General features: G+C 45.5%; 1 protein-coding gene across 1 annotated transcript in view; it reads left to right on the top strand.

Annotated features, from left to right (window-relative positions):
• Positions 1-19,483, top strand: part of ERN2 (endoplasmic reticulum to nucleus signaling 2) — a 28,711-nt gene extending 9,228 nt beyond the window's left edge. The window contains exons 11-22 of the mRNA XM_043979813.1: positions 2,144-2,268; positions 2,445-2,612; positions 3,289-3,472; positions 11,966-12,056; positions 12,270-12,459; positions 14,065-14,164; positions 14,339-14,538; positions 15,136-15,283; positions 15,456-15,583; positions 18,130-18,253; positions 18,498-18,565; positions 18,691-19,483. Coding sequence (XP_043835748.1) covers positions 2,144-2,268; positions 2,445-2,612; positions 3,289-3,472; positions 11,966-12,056; positions 12,270-12,459; positions 14,065-14,164; positions 14,339-14,538; positions 15,136-15,283; positions 15,456-15,583; positions 18,130-18,253; positions 18,498-18,565; positions 18,691-18,915 — 1,751 coding nt within the window. The 3' untranslated portion in view covers positions 18,916-19,483. The remainder of the gene's footprint in view (positions 1-2,143; positions 2,269-2,444; positions 2,613-3,288; positions 3,473-11,965; positions 12,057-12,269; positions 12,460-14,064; positions 14,165-14,338; positions 14,539-15,135; positions 15,284-15,455; positions 15,584-18,129; positions 18,254-18,497; positions 18,566-18,690) is intronic.
• Positions 19,484-19,663: the final 180 nt, after the last annotated feature.

Below are 19,663 nucleotides of genomic sequence, written 5' to 3'. Positions count from 1 at the left end.
TAGAGAGATTAAAAGATTTACTAATTTTTTCTATGTGCCAGGCTAAGTGCTAGTGATATGTGCCAATGAACTGCCCTCCCTTTCGTCTTGCCAGCAAGATAACGCCTGCCTTCAGGGAGCTTACAGTCTAATCTGGGTTGACAGTTCATGAAAAGGAGCTGCAAAAGGGTGGAGGGAGGTGGCATGGTGTGGACATGGTCCAGAGGGTTTGATTCAGGCAAGATAAAGCAAAATCTGCTCCATCAGAAACTGCGAATCCAAAACTGGCTAGAAAGAATTAAGGGGGCGGGGCAGCTAGGTAGTGCAGTGGATAAAGCACCAACCCTGTATTCAGGAGGACCTGAGTTCAAATCCGACCTCAGACACTTGACATGTACTAGCTATGCGACCCCCATTGCCCTACCAGAGAGAGAGAGAGAGAGAGAGAGAGAGAGAATGAAGATGGCAGGAATGAAAGAAGGCATGATGTTGAGATGGCCAGAAGGTATTTAATTTCCCAATTTTACAGAAGAGGAAACCGAGGCTTAACACAGCCAGAGGCAGAGTTTGAATCCTTGACTTTCCTGGCTGCATATTCAGAGCTCTCTAGGTCATCTCTCCATAAATAGTATGAACCCTTGTTTCTTCACATTCCAGTTATCTGGTCCACTAGATATTCTCATTTTTTTTTTCTTTTTTTTTTTCTTTTTTTTTTTTTCCCCCGCTGATTCCGCCAAGCCCGTTCCCTTGGCTGTGGTTTCGCTAGATAGTAGGTAGGGACAGTGGGAATCTCGTTCATCCATTCATGCGCGTCACTAATTAGATATTCTCATTTATTTTTGTCCTTTCTAAGAAGTGGCACCTAGAGCTGAGCCCACTTATCCAGATATACCAGGACCAAGGAAATCTGGAATCATACTGGGTTCAAATCACAACTCTGCCATTTACTACTTATGTGACTTTGGGGGAAATTCCTTAACTTCTCCGAACCCCAGTTTCACCTTCTGTAAAATGAGGCTCTTGGACTAGATGACCTCTGATGTCCCTTCCAGCTCTAAATTTGTGATCCTATGAAGCAATAAGGTGGTACAGTATATAGAACACTGGACTTGTAATTCAAATCCTGCCTCGGACATTTTCCAACTGTGTGACTCTGGGCAAGTCACTTGCCCTATCTCAGTCTCAGTTTTCTTCATCTGTAAAACTGGGTATTATGATAGTATATAACTCATAGGGTTATTGTATCAAATGAGATAACATAGGTAAAGAAAGTGCTTTGCAAATCTTAAAGTTCTGTATAAATTCTATTATTATTAATGATTATTATCCTATGACTAACAACTCCTTTTTTTGTTTGTTTTTTTGGTGAGGCAATTGAGGTTAAGTGACTTGCCCAGGGTCACACAGCTAATAAGTGTCAAAGGTCTGAAGCTGGATTTTTTGTTTGTTTGTTTTTTGTTTTTTTGTGAGGCAATTGGGGTTAAGTGACTTGCCCAGGGTCACACAGCTAATAAGTGTCAAAGGTCTGAGGCTGGATTTGAACTCAGGTCCTCCTGAATCCAGGGCCAGTGCTCTATCCACTTCACCACCTAGCTGCCCCTAACAACTCCTTTTTTGAACTGTTTTTACTTTTTTTTTGGGTGGGGCGGCAGGGCAATGAGGGTTAAGTGACTTGCCCAGGGTTATACAGCTAGTGTCAAGTGTCTGAGATCAGATTTGAACTCAGGTGCTTTATTCACTGAGCCACCTAGCTGCCCCTGAACTCTGTTTTTACTAACTTAAAGATCCACCAGCATTTTGGGCTACCATGTCACACTATTGAGTCAGACTGAACTTTAAATTCCTTGACTCTACTCCCCTCTCCTCCCCAACCCCCCACCCTCATCTTTTAGCACCTCCCAGACCCAGAGGTTTATCTGGCTTTATTTGTTTTGTTTTGTTTTGTTTTGGGGGGGGGTGAGGCAATTGGGGTTAAGTGACTTGCCCAGGGTCACACAGCTAGTAAGTGTCAAGTGTCTGAAGCTATATTTGAACTCAGGTCCTCCTGACTCCAGGGCTGGTGCTCTATCCACCATCCTACCTAGCTGCCCCTATCTGGCTTTATTAAAGACTTTTCTTGACCCTAGCTGACCTCTCTGACCTCTGTTGTCCCCCCTACCCCCAGGCCACCATGAGCTTCCCCCAATTCTACACACCACCATGCTGAGAGTCTTCCCCACCTCAGGGGCCAGGACTATGGCTAAGATCAGCCCCCCAGAGAGTGCTGCACCCCATACCCTCTTCCAAGAGGTCAGTTTTTGGAGGGGAAGAAAAGGGAAGGGGAGGAGGGGAGGAGAAAGCTCAGAGGGTCTTTAGAGACATTCCCTAGCACCGAGTGGTCAGTAAATAGCAGCAGCAGCACTGGGCCCTGAGTGGAAGGAAGACAGGACACTACACATAAGGTAAGAGACTCTCTGCCCCTCCAGCTTCTTAGCCTGAGCCAGGAGGTGGTGTGGGGTCTGGAGAGGCTGCCAGGGCCCCGTTCTGAGGAGGGACCCCAAGATCTGTACCCAGGGTCTGGGTCTCAAGACATCCTGGTAGCCAGTCTCACCACTCTCCTGCTCGGTGGCTGGATCATCTTTCTGCTGTGTCAGGTAAGCTCACATGTGCTTCCCCAGGACTGGGAGTCCCCAGTTCTGCCCTCAGACTCCTCTACAAAGGTCTTAGAACCTGCAGCTCTGTCCCTATATCCCTTCTCCTCCCAGGATCCCCTTCAATATTCTATTCTCCTTCATCCCAGCCCCACCCTCAGGCTCCCCAGTTCTGTTTACACCAGAGAGCTTTAGCTTTGATCTTTTGTCTCTCCCCCAACACTGGCTTCCCCCGCTCTACTCCCCCACCTCTTCCTCAGGATGCTCAGCTCTGCATCCTCATCCTTTTCCCCAAGACTGGCCCCATGTTCTACCCTCCAGGGCCCCTAACTGTAGCTCCTCATCCCCCCCCCCCCGCAGCAATCCTAGCTCCATACCCTCCCATTCTCTCAGGACCCCCTGTCGGCCCCCCTAATCCTTTCCCCCCAGCACCACCAGCTCTGCCCCCTTGGCCTTGGTCTGAGGCTTCCATAGTTTTTTCCCACCTTCCTTCTGAACCCCAGAGCCTCCCAGTTCTCTCCAAGAGGGAAAGGGGAGGAAGAGTTGGCATTCCTGGCTCGGTTTCATGCACCTGGCATAGGGGCCCTCAGTCAGAGTAGTGGGACCCAGTAGGGCCCATGTGGGCCTCTCTCAAGGTTTAAAGCCCCTGTTGCTGAGCCCTCGTCTGCTATCTGAACAGTGCATACAAGAGAAGCGTCAAGGTCCACTGGGGCTTCCCAACCCCTGCCCCCAGGGGGCAGCCTTGAGCAGCCAAGGGAGCCCTTGGAGATCTACTGCCATCTCTCCATCCTCCCCTGGTCCCACAGACCCCATGCGCAGGGTCCATTCCATCCAGAGTGCCCAGGAGCCTGGAGACACCGAAGGTTAGTCCTGAACTCTCATTCATCCTCTGAGAGGGAGGGTGGAGAACTGGTGTGCCTGGGTAATGGAAGGAAGAAAGGAACAGTGAGGCAAGCAGAGAAAAGAAATGGGCATTTATTAAGTGCCTGTTATATACCAGGCACAGACTGTGCTAAGTGCCCTTTTATCTCATCTGATCCTCACAACACCTCTTGGAGGTAGCCGTTATTATTATCCCCATTTTACAGATGAGGAAACTGAGGCAGACAGAGGTGGTGAAGGGACATGCCCAGGGTCACACAGCTAGTAAGTGTAGATGAATTTGAATTCAGGTCCTCCTGACTCCCGGCCCAGCACTCTAACCACTGTGCCACCCAGCTCTCTCTAGGAGAAAGGCAAAACATACTGACAGATACAAAGGAAGGGGGAGAGAAAGGAGAGGCAGAGAGGAAACCGTGACTTTTGTCTTCTCTTCAACACTTAAATTTTATAGTTTTAGCTTTCATAAAGGGTTTGTCTCAGAAAAGCTTGAACAGGTAATAATGTACACTGCCACGAGAGGGCAGTAGTGTACCATATGCACTTGGTCCAAGTAGGAAAACCAACCTGTATTTTGTCTGATACCAGATAATGGCTCTGGGCATGAGCATCATTTAAACAGGAATTTCTCACTTTTTATATGTCAGGGTAGAACATTTTATCATTTAAAAATCTAACTCGAACAACATTTAAAACAGGTAATACTTTTAAGCAGCTTTAAAAAAGAAACACCCCTCGGTACTATTTGGGTACCTTATTTCTCCCTTATCTCTAGGTGTTCTCTTATCCTTTAAGCCTAAACTTATACAGGACCTTAATTAGAATGTTCCTTTATAATATACCCTGATTTCTTAACATTAACAAGACTTCCTAGAATGTACATGAATTTCTGGGATCTAAGTCCCTGTAGATTTGTTTCCCTCGCTTTGTTCAATTTGGGGGAATTTTTGTTGAGTTGCTTTCAGCCCTGCCAGACTCTTCCCATTTGGGGATTGTTGGGGTTTTGGGGGTGTTTTTTGGCAAAGATATGGCGTGGTGTGCAATTTCCTTCTCCAACTCATTTGATAGATGAGGAAACTGAGGTAAATAGGGTTAAGTGCCCTGAGGCCAGATTTGAATTCAGAAAGATGAGTCTTCTTGATTCCAGGCCCAGCGCTCTATCCAATACATATTTCTCTCTCTTGACAATAATGTCCTAATAAATTCTATGACCTGATAGTTTGCATTTTCATGGTCTTGTGTTTTGGAAAGTCTGGTAAAGAAATTAGAAACAGTGCCAACATTTCAAAACTTTCTTTGCATTCTGAAGTTCAGATAACTTTGTGGCATTTGCTTTGCCATGCTGCTATTATTTCAAAATAGAAGGCTAGGGGCAGCTAGGTGGCGCAGTGGATAAAGCACCGGCCCTGGATGCAGGAGGACCTGAGTTCAAATCCAGACTCAGACACTTGACACTGACTAGCTGTGTGACCCTGGACAAGTCACTTAACCCTCATTGCCCTGAACCAAAAAGAATAAATAAATAAATAATTTTTAAAAATAGAAGGCTAGACTTCCAGAGCATCCTGCCAATCCCCAAAAGGATGGGACTTGTCTGTTAATTGTAGGTGTTGAGTAATGGCCTCATGATCTAGACTTAGAAGGGACTTATAGGCTAACTACTCCAACCCCACCTGGTTTTTTGTTTTTTTTTTAATGTATCCCACCTGGTTTTACCAAGGAGGAAGTTGAGGCCCAGAGAGGTTGTGACTTACCCACTTACAATAATGATCAGTGGCACTGGGTTCAGCATTTAAGTTCTTGGACTCAAAAGCCAACAGTTTTCTGCTCCAACTATACTATACCATGGTACCTCTGCTTCTTCATAATTTTAATTTTATCCAATAATAATAAACACTATTATATGCCAAGCACCATGCTAAGCACTTTACAATTATTATTTCATTGGATCCTCACAATGACTTTTTGAGGTAAGTGCTATTATTATCCCCATTATACAGATGGGGAAAGTGAGGAAGAGGTTAAGTGATTTGTTTGGGTCACATAGCTCGGAACTGTCTGAGGCCAAATTTGAACTCAGGTCTCCTGACTCCAGATCTAGCACCCTATCCATTGTACCAACAGCTTTCTCTGGGAATGAACATGAGCCCCTGCTGCCAGAAAGTGACCAGACCATTTCTTACTTTGTGTCCCAAATGTTTGACCTCTGAAAATTCAAATTGATATTTGCTAAGTTTCCCCATCCAACCAACTTTACAAATTGTGCCTAGCCACCCCCTAGAGAAGCTTCAGAGACTCATCTATGCCCTGACAGAAAGGAGCAAAGTCATCTATGTATTTTGTGGCATTATGTACATTCTGGCTTCCAACCAGAAGTATGCTGGTAAATATTTAACAACCAGCCCTCCAAAGAGTACAACCCACTTTTAAATTTAATCTGCATTGTTAACATTTTCTCTGTTACTTTTTTTTTTTTTTCGGTGAGGCAATTGGGGTTAAGTGACTTGCCCAGGGTCACACAGCTAATAAGTGTCAAGTGTCTGAGGCCGAATTTGAACACAGGTTCTCCTGAATCCAGGGCCGGTGCTCTATCCACTGTGCCACCTAGCTGCCCCACATATGCATTTTTTAAGCAGCTGGAAATAACTGAATTTAGATGTAATTAGCAAGAATAATTAGTTTTAAAAAATAGGACATTGTTACCATAGGTACAAGGACATTGTTAATAATACCTATTTATGAGTCACTTCAATAACTAATTAACCTTCTCACTCATCTAATTTGTCTTAATTATTTCTTGTATTATTTTTATATCATGTATTTCCAAAATTGAGCCAGGGGCCCAATTTATACTACTTGCCTCAGGCACCAAAATCGCTAGTTAAAGCTTTGAAAAGCCTAAAATTGCCGTTTTCTATTCTAAGAACTGAGTTTCTTGAACTTCTGCCAGGATTTCTTGTAACACTCAATTATCTCTCTAAGACTTAATATACCCTCTACTATTAATGTTTTATACTGCTCTTAATTCCCCTTCTTTGGACTCTTCAATTAAGCTCCAGGGATCTCTCACTTTCCTTCCTTATAGAAACGTTTGAATGGTGAGAGCACAATAATTAACTAATCAGTTAATTAATTAATAATTGACAAGAGAATCTGACCAGGAGGCAAATTGCTCCACTCCAGAAACTTAAACCTCCTCACTGATCTTGCCTCTCTGAGAAGTCAACTATTGGTGTTACTAACAAAGAAGAATATTCAAGAATTCATTTCTGCAGAACCTTCAGTGTGGGTAGGGGTTCTTGGGTTTGCTGTATCTGCTTTTCTTCTAACTACTTGTCTGGCTACTTGTTTCTCATTTTGATCTCTGGCATCTACATATCCAAAGTCTTTTGGTCATAGAGTTTTAGATTGAGAGATCATTTAGTCTTGGTTTCATTCATTTTATAGATGAGGAATACAGATTTTTTTATAAAATTTTCTTTTTTTGCTGGGCAATAAGGGTTAAGTGACTTGCCCAGGGTCACAGCTAGTGTCAAGTGTCTGAGGCCAGATTTGAACTCAGGTCCTTCTGAATCCAGGGCCAGTGCTTTATCCTTTGCGCCACCTGGCTGACCCCAAGGAATACAGATTTTACAGATGAGGAAACTGAGACCCAGAGAGTTTGAAGTGATTTGCTTAAGTGGCAGAATTGGTACTAGATCCAAGATTTCTTGACCTCCTGCCCCATCAGGTACTCCCCCCTCCCATTGGGATGGCAGGATTATATTTTTCAAAATTAAATTTTTCAGTTCCAAATTCTTAGCCTCCTTCCTCCCCTACTGAATTTAAAAGGCAAGAAATATGATAACCATGCTCATATTTTTTTCCACTCTACCTCACCTAATCTTGGAAGAAGGAAGGAGGGGCAGCTAGGTGGTTCAGTGGATAGAGTACTGGTCCTGGATTCAGCAGGACCTGAGTTCAAATCCAGCCTCAGACACTTGACACTTACTAGCTGTGTGACCCTGAGCAAGTCACTTAACCCTGATTGCCTCACCCCCCCCCAAAAAAAAAAGCTAATATGGATCTGACCTTCACCCAGCTCAGCAGGTCTGCCTATGGCTGACATGCAGGTACCATAATCATAGAAATGGTCAGACAACAGTCTGATACCAGTTCCTTTATTACTACTATATCCCTGATAGATCTTTTGGTGGTTCCCTGGTTTGAACACATCGATGACAACCTTAAGAAACTTGATAGAGTCTAAAATCAGTGTTGACTCCTGGGCCAGTGGTGTCCCTAGACTTTCCCTTCAGAACTCAGCCATCATTGTGCCTGATGATAAGTAGAGTTCTATCTAATGGCTAGCTGGAACTAGTTCTCCTACTTCTGGAGGCAGAGAATGTCACACTGGGACGTCAAGTGGACATGCATTTATCAAGCACCTACTATGCATCAGGTGATGTGCAGCTAAGTGCTGGAGGTACAAAGAAAGGTAAAACAAAAAAATTCCACTCCTTGATCTCAAATTGCTCACAGTATAATGAAGGAGACAACAGCATTCAAGCAATCGGTGTTATCCCTTCCACATAGCCATTTGCCCCATCATAGTTTTGATATATTGGGAATTAGGAAATTAAATGGGAATTTGGTGGGGGGGGTTTGTGGAGGCAGCTTCTTGTTGTCGTGGAAGCTGCAGGCTACTCATAAATGCCCTCAGATGACACAGAACCTATGACCAAATACTTAACCCAAATTTTATAATAAGGTACTGTAGGCCAGGTAGGTGGTGCAGTGGATAGAGCACCAGCCCTGGATTCAGGAGGACCTGAGTTCAAATCTGGCCTCAGACCCTTGACACCTACTAGCTGTGTGACTCTGGGGAAGTCACAACCCCAATTGCCTCACTAAATAAATAAATAAATAAATAAATAAAAATAAGGTACTGTAAACACCCCATAAAAGAAAAAGAAAAAAATTCAGACTTCTCCTCTGGTATAAAGGGAGGGCCAAAAAATTTTATACAGAGATTTTTCTAGATCACAGGGGTGCCAAGCCAAAAATCTCTGTGATGTGGAAGGGATAACTGCAGTTTAGTTGGAATGTGAATGAAGTCAGGGAAGCCAGGACGCAGAGATGAGAAGGAAGAACATTCTGGACATGGAGGACACAGCCAGTGCAAGTGCTCAGTCAGGAGATGGATGGCCAGTGTCACTGAATCAGAAGGTGATGTTACTGTGGAAGTGCCACGGACTTTGATCTATGGGCTATCATTAGTGTTTAGAGGATTCCATCCAGACCTACATAGTACAGAGGGCTAGTGTGCTGTGTTTGGGCAGGTGACCCATGTGTCCATATACTGCCAAGTCTTCCTGTCTGATGGGCAACAGAAATGGTGCAGTGGTTCCAATTCTGCTGGACTTAAACGTAGCCATGAAGTTCCAGCTTGCCTGCACAGCCACCTGATGGCCTTGGATGATCTTCTACCGTTACTGTTCCACCCGCTCCAGGCAGAGCCAATATGTTCCAGTGATTAGGTAGACCATGAGGTTGGATGGGGGAGCTGCCTTCTCCTTTAACCTTAAAGATGTCCTGGGCCATGGCACAAGTGGCACCTTTTGTGTTCAGGTGAACAAGATCCAGGAGGCTGGGAGAAGGAAGAATCCTCACCCAGAGCCAAGGATGCAGGGCCCAAGTGAAAAAAAAAAGAGTAAGCCTAAATTGAAAAGCCATACTGTTCATAACAAGATGTCTACAGAGCCCTGAAATCCAGAGGTGAAATGAGTGGAAAGGCTAGATTCAGAATTTTTGATCAGGTAGAGAGTCACAGCTGAAAGACTCTGTATGAAATTAGGAAAGCAGGGCAGCTAGGTGGCACAGTGGATAAAGCACCAGCCCTGGATTCAGGAGGACCTGAGTTCAAATCGGGCCTCTGACACGTGACACTTATTAGCTGTGTGACCTTGGGCAAGTCACTTAATCCTCATTGCCCTGCCTAAAAAAAAAAAAAAGAAAGAAAAGAAATTAGGAAAGCAGAATGAAATTAGGAAGCCAACATCGAGTATGAGAGAGCTAACTGGATTCACTTGATTCTCCAAAGTTTGGGCCTTTTTATTGGTGTCCTTTGGATTTATTATCCCCAGCTATCACAAATATGTCAGTGTGGTCATGGGTAAGGGTTCACAAAGCATCCTTCTAATCTAGCTACCCATACCAGACAGTGGACATATATAACAAAATAAGATGCAATATTTTTTTTTGTTGTTGTTTGTTGGGTTTTTTTGGTGAGGCAATTGGGGTTAAGTGACTTGCCCAGGGTCACACAACTAGTAAGTGTTAAGTGTCTGAGGTCAGATTTGAACTCAGGTACTCCTGACTCCAGGGCTGGTGCTTTATCCATTGTGCCACCTAGTTGCCCCCCAATAGTTTTAATAGAAGAGTAAAAAAGGCTTCCTCTCTGAGGCAGTCTCCACCATATTGTCTCTTGATATTAGCTTGGAATTGACTTGCTGCTTTGTTCCTTTGGGTCCATGCCATCTTCTCAACATGTCTTTATGTTTCATTCCCAGCCTTTGCCTTGATTTTTTTTCAATCCTGACTTACAGTCCTATCTCTGAGATCTATTGTTGGCCCAGGAGTTTTCCTATATACAAATAATAAAGGTGATAATCTTCAAATCATGATAGTGATTAACCAAAAGCATCCTAACCGTTCCCTTCAGCATAAGATTAAATTTGTCTACTTTATGGATGTTAAAACAATAGTAAATTCCTTATAGGTAGGGAACGTTTTATTCATTATATTGCATCCCCAACACCTAATGAAGTGGCTCACACATAGTAGGTGCTTTAAAATATTTACTGATCAATAAACAGTAGTTATATGCTTAGCATTACTGCATTTCCCATACATTTAAACCCACTCACTGTCTCTCTGTATTCTCAATTCCCACTCTTGCCTTCCCCCAGAGTGAGACATAATGCACAGTTTTCAAGGTCATTAAAAAAAAAACTGAAGTGTTCCATCAATAGAAGAAAAGGTGATTGTTTTACCATTCATATTCAGGTCCTGGGGGGGCTGAAAGTTTGCCAGCGTTATTAGTTTCACACACTCCTTTTCCCCTCCCCCCAGGACCCCACACAATCATGACTGGGAATTGTTCCTCCTATTTGCTTCTCCATCATTGTCCCAATTAACTGAGCAGAGAACTCTTTGAGCTTCTCTTTTCTTCAGGAAAGGAAGCCTCTAGGCCATCCCGCTCAGTTTCTCCCTCTAGGATACACAATTTGTATGCTATGTATGCCCCATCTTCATTCTCTGATTTCAGGTAAGCAAAAAAAAAAAAAAATAGCCTCTATTTCGGATCATTTTGGGAACCAGTATTTGGAGTACTGTATTCACCCTTCCCACTTAGCTATTTTTAAGACATAAAAGTGCTAGACACTTCACAGGTTTACATTCTCCATAGCTGGGAGGCCTTGGGATCTAGTACAACTTCTTTTCTTACCCTTATGGCTTGCTCCTTTGCTCTTAGAAATCACAAACCCACAGAAATGTTTTTTGTTTTTTTTTTCTAGTGATCTCTTCTTGAGGACTCTGACATATCGAATGCCCTGTTAGCTCGCAGAATCAGTCAACTTTCAATTTAACTTGAGGAGAATGGTTTACTTTAGGAATAATCCATTCTTCTTGGATTATAAAAGGGCCTTCATTCTCTGGATTACTCTTTCCTTTCCTTCTATTCCAGATTCCTTTTCATCTCATATGCTAGAGTAGAAAGAGGACTGGGGTTTGGAAAGAGAGGACCTTAGTTAAATTACCACTCTATAACTCTACTAGCTATGTGACAACCCAAGGCAGATCACTTAATTTTTCTCAGCCTCAGTTTCATAATTTGTAAAATAGAAATAATATTTTCTTTACCTCACAAGGTAATAAATAATACCTAATTGAATATTTTCTTAAATTTATTTCTTTTTATTTGGGATATTGGAAGGGAACGGAGAAAGGAAAGTGATGGAGAGAGCCATAGGGGAAAGGAAAAAAAGGAAGACATTCCAGAGATTTGGGTTGGTAAAAAAGAACTTGAAAAGAAGAAGATAGGGGGCAGTTTAGGTGGCACAATGGATAGAGCACTGGACTTGGAGTCAGAATTTCAAATCAGGCCTCTGATACTTACTAGCAAGTCACTTATTGGGCAAGTCACTTAACCCCATTGCCAGAGAGAGAGAGAGAGAGAGAGAGAGAGAGAGAGAGAGAGAGAGAGAGAGAGAGAGAGGAAAATAATACAAGGAAACATATTTGGAGTAGAAAAGTAAGAAAAAAGGAAACGAAGAGGGTCCCAGTTGAGTGAAGAGAACAAAAAGAGAGGAGGGAGAAGGAGGAGAGAATGTGAGGATTATAGCAAGAGAAGGAGGGGAAAGGGAAAACTATGTTCACAGAAGGCAGGAACCTACCGGGAGGTGTTACCTAAGACCCTGCCCCGTCTTTTCTAGTCCCAGATGATGAGCTCACTGTGGTGGGAAAGATCTCCTTCAACCCTAAAGATGTCCTGGGCCGTGGCACAGGTGGCACCTTTGTGTTCAGGTGAGCCAGGGCTAGGTGGCCAGCCCTGGACTTCCTACCCATCAGCCCTCACTCTAATCCGGGGCCCAGAATGAGGCCAACCTACTTCAGGCGGTGATAAGAGTAGTCCTTGGGGTATGCAGGAGTACTGGCCAGCCCTCACTTGGAGATCATACAGTTCCCTGCTCCCCCCATCCCTCCCCATCCCCAAGTCTGTGCTTGTGTTCTGTCCAGGGGCCAGTTTGAAGGTCGGGCAGTCGCTGTAAAGCGGCTGCTTCGGGAATGTTTCAGCCTGGTGCAGCGTGAGGTGCAGCTGCTCCAGGAGTCGGACGCACACCCAGGAGTGTTACGGTACTTCTGCACTGAGCGGGGACCCCAGTTCCATTACATTGCTTTGGAGCTCTGCATAGCCACCCTGAAGGAGGTGAGCCTGACACTAATAGGGCCTGTAGCCTTTTCTCCTTTCCAGGTGACCAAACAGCTCCCCAGTGATTTAGGTTAGGTTGGGTTTAGGAAGATGGGCTTCCCTATCAGCTGACACAGATGCAGTGCTTTGTGTTGATAAAGCACCTTCATAGATTTCATTCAGCCCCTTACAACAACCCTGAAAGGTGGAGAAGACATGATATTCTCCTATTGTACAGTTGTGAAAACTGAGGCACAGATAGGTTAACTGACTTGCCTTTGATTTCATGGGTGGAAAGTGGAAGTCAAGACTGGAACCCCACCCTTCTCGGTTTTTTCTACACTTCTCTACCCAGACTACTAAACTGCTTCACCGCATAGTTCTTTCTTGCCCCTGAGGGACAGAAAGATCATTCCCCCACACCAGGAAGGATTGAAGGAGATACTAGCAGCAAGGAAAAAGAAAAAAACTGAGAGGCTCTTACGGTAATTCAGGAATGGAAAATTGAGTGCCAGGGCTGGTGCTAGCAAGAATGGAGAGAAAGGAAGAAATTCATGAGAGCCATTTTGAAGGAAGATAAGACTTGGTGGCACAGATTGGACCCAGGGAGGAGACAAAAGATACGATGCTGATTTCCTAAGCATTGAACTATGAGCCAGGCACTGAGCTAAATGCTAGGGACACACATGCATGAAAAGCTTTGAAGGAGTTTATATTCTAATGATGGAAAAGAACACATAAAGGGAAGCCTTGGAAAGGGGAATCACCCAGAGTAGAGATGGCTAAGGTGTGAGGTGGAGGTCTGGATATGAGTAAGACTATGTGAAAGCTGTAGACCTCTCAGAGCCCAGGAGTGGAGTCCAAAGTTCTCCTGGGGAGAAGGTGGAAATGATGACTTGAATAGAGATGGAAGGGTCTGGATCTGGCTTGCTATGTGTCAAGTACTATTCTAGACACCGAGGATACAGAAATAAGACTTTATTTAAGTCTCTAGCCTGAAGAAGCTAACACTTCGTTGAAAGGATACCATGTGCTTTCGCTGTTTAGTTTTTTCATAATTATCCTGTGCATAGCTACATAGCTTGCTTCCATGGGAAGAAGCCCTCTGGAACAAATCTGGCTTAAGACACTTGATACTTATTAGCTGTGTGACCCTAGGCAAGTCACTTAACCCCATTGCTTGAGAGAGAGAGAGAGAGAGAGAGAGAGAGAGAGAGAGAGAGAGAGAGAGAGAGAGAGAGGAGGATACAAGGAAACATTAAAAAAAAAAAAAGAACATTTCATACCCATAATCTCTATGAGGAAGCTCGGCAATGAAAGGGAACCTCTCTATGATTTAAATGAGATCACAATTAGCAGGAGAATCAGTTTCTGGTTTTGTTTTAAGTGGGGAAGGGAGGGGAGAAGCTTGGGAGGTGGGGGTCTAGCTATGCTGAATGCGGTAAACACTGAGTCTTGGTCACTGGGTCTGATGATTTTGCTTCAATGTTTTCCTTTGTTCCAGAGGGCTTCTTCTAACGGAAGGTGGATGTAAGGGGAAATGTGCAGTAAAATTTCTTTTAAAAGAAAATAAAAATATGGAGGATGATAATAGTTTTAAGATTTTGATGTCTCTCTCCTCAGTATGTTGAAAATCCTGCCCTAGACCGTTTGGGCCTTGAGCCAGTGGCCCTGTTATACCAGCTGACGTCCGGCTTGGTCCACCTACACTCTCTGAACATAGGTATGGCGGTAGAAGGGTTAGGGGGGCATTAATGCCCCAATGCTCACTCCCCACCTGAATCAATATTCTCTGCCCTCTGAACCCCAGTGGAACTGCCCTGTCTTCACCTCAGTCCAACATCACCAGCCCTCACCAGTTCCCCTCACTCCTATCGTACCTTCCTGTGTTCCCCAGTCCACCGAGACTTGAAGCCCTGTAACATCCTCATCACGGGACCAGACAGCCAGGGCCGGAGCCGGGCAGTCCTCTCAGACTTTGGCCTCTGCAAGAAGCTGCCAGCCGGACGACACACCTTCAGTCTCTGCTCTGGCATCCCAGGCACTGAGGGCTGGATTGCCCCAGAGCTCCTCCAGGATGAACCCCCAGAAAGTCCTGTAAGTGGAATTGACCCTGGATACAGTCAAGAGGGAGGGCAGACACCCCCAAAGCACCCCAGGTTGTACTGCTGGACGCTTGAGTCCTGGACTCAGCCAAGGCCCCTTTGGCCTCAGGGTCACGAGTCTTCCCTCCTATGTTCCAGGCACTGTGCTAAGCTCTGGGGATGGAGAGACAAAATACAGTTCCTTTCAAGGAGCTCACAGTCTGATGGGGAGATAATGTGCAAACAACTCTTTACAACTAAGATATGTGCAGGACAAACCTCTAAAAGGGAAAGTATTAACATGAAGGGGGTTAGGGAAAGAGGCTATATTTTCTCTCTGGTTCCTGGATCCCTCCCACACCTTTCCCCACCGTGTCCTTCCAATCCTTCCTAACTTTTCTATCTTTTCTCCCTCAAAGATAACCGAAAAATATGTCCGGTCTTTTCTGCATCCTATACTTGATCCAGAATTAGGCTTTGGGGCAAGTCCAGAGCCTTGAAGTGAGGAAACCACAGATGTTACCCTGTGTGGACCAGTGGTGGAATTAGCTCAGAAAGGTTTTCTTGGGCTAGGGCTCGTCTTCTCTCATCCTTGCTTTGTTTTCTTCAGACCTGTGCTGTGGACATCTTCTCAGCAGGCTTGCTGTTCTACTACGTCCTCTCAGGCGGGGGGCACCCATTTGGGGACAGCCTGCATCAGCAAGCCAACATTCTTGCTGGGGCTGCTCACATGGTCCACTTTGAGGAGGAGACACATGGTGAGGAAAGGTCAGGAGGGGAGGAGACTGCATCCAGAGCCATGGTACCCTTTTCCTCCCTCCTCTTGATCTGGGGATGGAGAATCTGAGGTGGAGAGTGGAGGATGGATGATAGGGAAGGAGAGTGATGAAAGACCAACACGCTGGGCTCTGACAACCATTCCTTCTGCAGAAAAGGTAGTTGCCAAAGAACTGGTGGAAGCCATGTTGAGCCCTCGGCCCCAGCTCCGGCCTTCGGCCCAGTCTGTGCTGGCCCATCCCTTCTTTTGGAGCAGAGCCAAGGAGCTTCAATTCTTCCAGGTAAAAGAGGTGGCCACTCCCAAGAGAAGAGAAGAATCCTTGGGGGAAGGAGGTCTTTATAGTTTTGGAGGCCTGGGATTTTCCTAGACCTGGTTCTCCAAGAGCCTCTGGTCTGTCACAGTTCCTATCAGCAGCAATGGCTGACATCCTCCCACTTTCTTTTTTTGTTTTTGGGTGAGGCAATGAGGGTTAAGTGACTTGCCCAGGGTCACACAGCTAGTAAGTGTCAAGGGTCTGAGGCCAGATTTGAACTCAGGTCCTCCTGAATCCAGGGCTGGAGCTTTATCCACTGTGCCACCTAGCTGCCCCCATATTCCCACTTTCAAATCCACTTCAAGATGAGTATCGTTTGAGGCCAGGATTTGGGGGGAAAGCCTACCAGAAAATCCAGTGATGGGCCCCAGTGCTAAAAAGCCCTGAGGCTGACGCACAGCCAACAAAAGCCAACTTGGACAAGGTTAGGACAGCTTCCGTGACTAGTTCCCCAACTGATGTTCTTTTGTGATTGTTTTTGCCCCTCAAGGCTGCTCTGATTTGCCTTTAGTGGTTAAGAAAGGTTCAAGTGAGGTCTCATTCCCCACTACCCAGAATATAGCCCTCTCCCTCTCCCATTAGTTACAAAAGGTCAATCACTGGGATGCCAGCTTTCACAGGCCTGTGGGCCCAGGAGCTTAGAAGTTGATGGCTGTGGGGATGAAGAGCCAGAGGCAACAGGAGCAGGCACAAGGACAGCTGCAATTTCTATTAGGACTTTAAGTAATTTGCAATGCATTATATCCCCCTCGTGTTATTTGATCCTCATGAAGACCCCAGTTTTTATCCCCATTTTCCAAGAGAAGGAAAGGTTAAGTGGTGGGGGGGGGGAATTGTCACAAAATCAGTTAAATGTCAGAGGTGAGATTGGAACCCAGGTCTTCTTGACTCCAATTCTGGGGCTCTCTATCCACTATCCCATGATGCTTCTACTCAGCTCATCACTGTATGGTTGTTAATTGCCTAGTTTCTACCCTCCCACCCAAGTAAGCAGCCTAAAAACCCATTCTGAACATAACAATGGACTATGCCAAAGTCTGATCTCAATTGACCCTGTGTGACATTGGTCTGTTTTCTCACCCCTACAAGATATATACACACATACATACATATATATATATAGACAGATAGATATCTCAAAGTAGGAGATCATGATTTATAGTTAGAGGGGAGCTCATACAACAGGTTGGAGCAAAGGAAAAGTAATCTCTGTGGCTAAACATTCTCCATTAAAGGGAGGGGCAGGTAGGTGGCACACCAGCCCTGGAGTTGGACCTGAGTTCAAATTCAGTCGCAGATACTTACTAGCTGTGTGATCCTGGGAGGGAGGGAAGGAGTAAAGGAGAAAAGGAAGGAAGGAAGGGAAGGGAAGGAGGGAGGGAGGAAGGGAAGAGGGAGGGAGGAAAGGAAGAGAGGGAGGAAGGAAGGGGAAGGAAAGAGGAGGGGAGGGAAGGGAAGTAGGGAAGGACAGAAGGAAAGAAAATGGAGAAAATGCATTTTCCACACCTTGGTCTAGACAGAGAGGTCAGTTAGTGCTACAGAGGGAGAGAAGCCAGGACAATGAGGCTGGCTGTGAACCCTGAAAGCTTTTCCCAGCCATTAAATGCTAAGGCCCTCCACAATTTAGTCCCACTTTAGGTGAATTAAATTCCCACTACCTCCCTACATAAATCCTTATCTCTATTCAGGGTTCTCTGGTGCAAATGACCTTTTAAGTATTTTGTTATTGTTGTTTTCATCCTTTCTTCTCAGACATCATTTCCTTTTTATCTTGATCTATGAACCACAAAGTAAAGCATTTACACAAGGCCAACTCAGCTGACCCATCTGGTAGTGGATAATACATTCCACTTCCATAGTACCCACCTCTCCACTAAGAGGAAGGTGCCGTTCCTTAGTTCTCCAGGAAATGGGCCATTACAACTGCTTTTTATCATCATTTATATTTTCGTAGTTATCATGCATGCTATTCTCTTGGTTCTTTCTTCACTCTGCACTAGTTCATACAAATCTTCCCATAGTTTTCCAAATTCCTCAGCTTATTATCATCCTGTATTTCAATATGGATACACCACAATTGGTTTGGCCCAATTGATTTATGCCCGTTTCTCCCTCTGCTTTTTACTACTAAGCCTAATACTGCTATGAATATTTCATCGCACCTAAGATCTTTCTGTATTGATCTTCTGGGGTTATATGTCTAGCAGTGTAATCACTAGGTTAAAGTGACTTCTCACATTATGGGATGCCATCTTCTGCCTCCTACTCCTATCCAAATTGTACAAAGTTCAACTCAGTCTCACCTCCTGAGTTCTATAAGCCTCATTGCTTTCTCTCTTAACTTCTATAGCAACAAATCCCAAATAGAACATTACAGTCCTGTATTGGTCTTAGACTGGCCTTCACATTGTCTTCTTATCTCCCCAACTAGACAGTAAATGCTTTAAAGGCAAGAGGATTGGACTCTATGTCCCAGTCTAGGGGTTCAATGACTTCTTGTTGGTTGGCTCTAGGATGTCAGTGACCGAGTGGAGAAGGAGGCTGCAGAGGGGCCTTTGGTGACAGCCCTGGAAGCTAGAGGCAAGGTGGTGGTCAGACAAAACTGGCACAGTCACATCTCTGGACCACTGCAGTCAGGTGGGCAGGAGGTGGATAAGGAAGGCCTGAACAGAGAGGCTGCTTGGCCCTGCCTCTCTCATCCAGAGAACCGAAGGCCTGGAGGCCAGGCCCTATCCTTAAGACTCTTCTCTTCCCACTCCCCCAGCTAAGGCTGACACAGGCCTTAATCCCTCTCTTGCTGTTTCTCCTTCTTCCTACCCTCTATTTTTCTTTAGACCTGAACACCGTATCAACTCCCATGTCTCCTTTTCACCTCCCTCAGACCTGAGAAAGTTCCGATCATACAAAGGGACATCTGTTCGTGATCTTCTTCGGGCCATGAGGAACAAGGTAAGGGTTTTCACTGGATTCCTAGGAAGGGGCCAGGGATGGAGGAGACTAGTCGCCGGATTCAAGGCCTCTGCTCAAGTCAAGGGCCCTGGCTGAGGCTGGGTCTGCCTTTCCTTTCCCCACAGAGGCACCACTACCAGGAGCTGCCCATGGAGGTGAGGCAGGCCCTTGGCCAGGTGCCCGAGGAGTTCGTCCAATACTTCACATCTCGCTTTCCCCAGCTTCTCCTGCACACACACAAGGCCATGAGCAGTTGTGCATCTGAGAGTCTTTTCCAGCCTTACTACAGGACAGAGGGCATGGGGACGAAAAAGAAAAGGCCCCAGACTGCAGAGGAAGCAGCCGACTAAGGCCCAGATGAAGTCAGCCCTGTGGAGGGCATGTGCCAAGGAAGAGGATGGGGCGAGAGGCGCACACCAGGGTGTGGCCCAGTAGCCACAACACCAAGGCACTAAATCACTCTCATTCTGGGGGTTTCTCCCAAATCCAAAATGCATGAGCCAGAGCCCATCCATGCCAAGCTACACCCCCTCCCTCAGGTTGGCTTGGGGGATTCCTCACCTGTCTCTTCCTAGCTGAGGTGTATCTATCTCCCCCCCTTGGCTTCCTCTCAGCAGCCCCTTAATAATTCTAAGGGACTTTTCATTTGAACCTTACAACACCACTGTGAGATGAAGACTATGCATCACAAGTAGCATCTCCATTTTATAAATTAGAAGCTAAGGCTCAAAAAGGTACCGTTCATGTCAGAGACATGACTTAAAGAATTCAGATCTTCCTGACTCACTCATACTCTACCTACTTTGCCTCCCCAGGCAGGGAGGTTGAGGTACTGGGAGCTGGTCTGTCATGGATATCCTTAGTCCAGACCCCCTACTCTCCACTTCTGGTCCAGTGACTGGTGTCCAGCTACAAATAAAACACTAGGCCACAGCCTGGCCCATGGTGTGGAGTGACTACAGGGGAAGCAGTGGGACATGGACAGGACTGAATGAGCACAGACCCACATGAACGGACCCACTGGACTCGGTCATCTGAGGCTGTCCACAGTGAGAGCTCCCCAGGCTCACCCCCTCACCCCCAGCCCACATCCTCAGG

The sequence above is a fragment of the Dromiciops gliroides genome, chromosome 1, assembly GCF_019393635.1.
Source record: "Dromiciops gliroides isolate mDroGli1 chromosome 1, mDroGli1.pri, whole genome shotgun sequence".
NCBI classification, from domain to species: Eukaryota; Metazoa; Chordata; class Mammalia; order Microbiotheria; family Microbiotheriidae; genus Dromiciops; species Dromiciops gliroides.
Note: the sequence above shows the minus strand (reverse complement) of the source record. Positions and strands in the feature narration are given on the sequence as shown.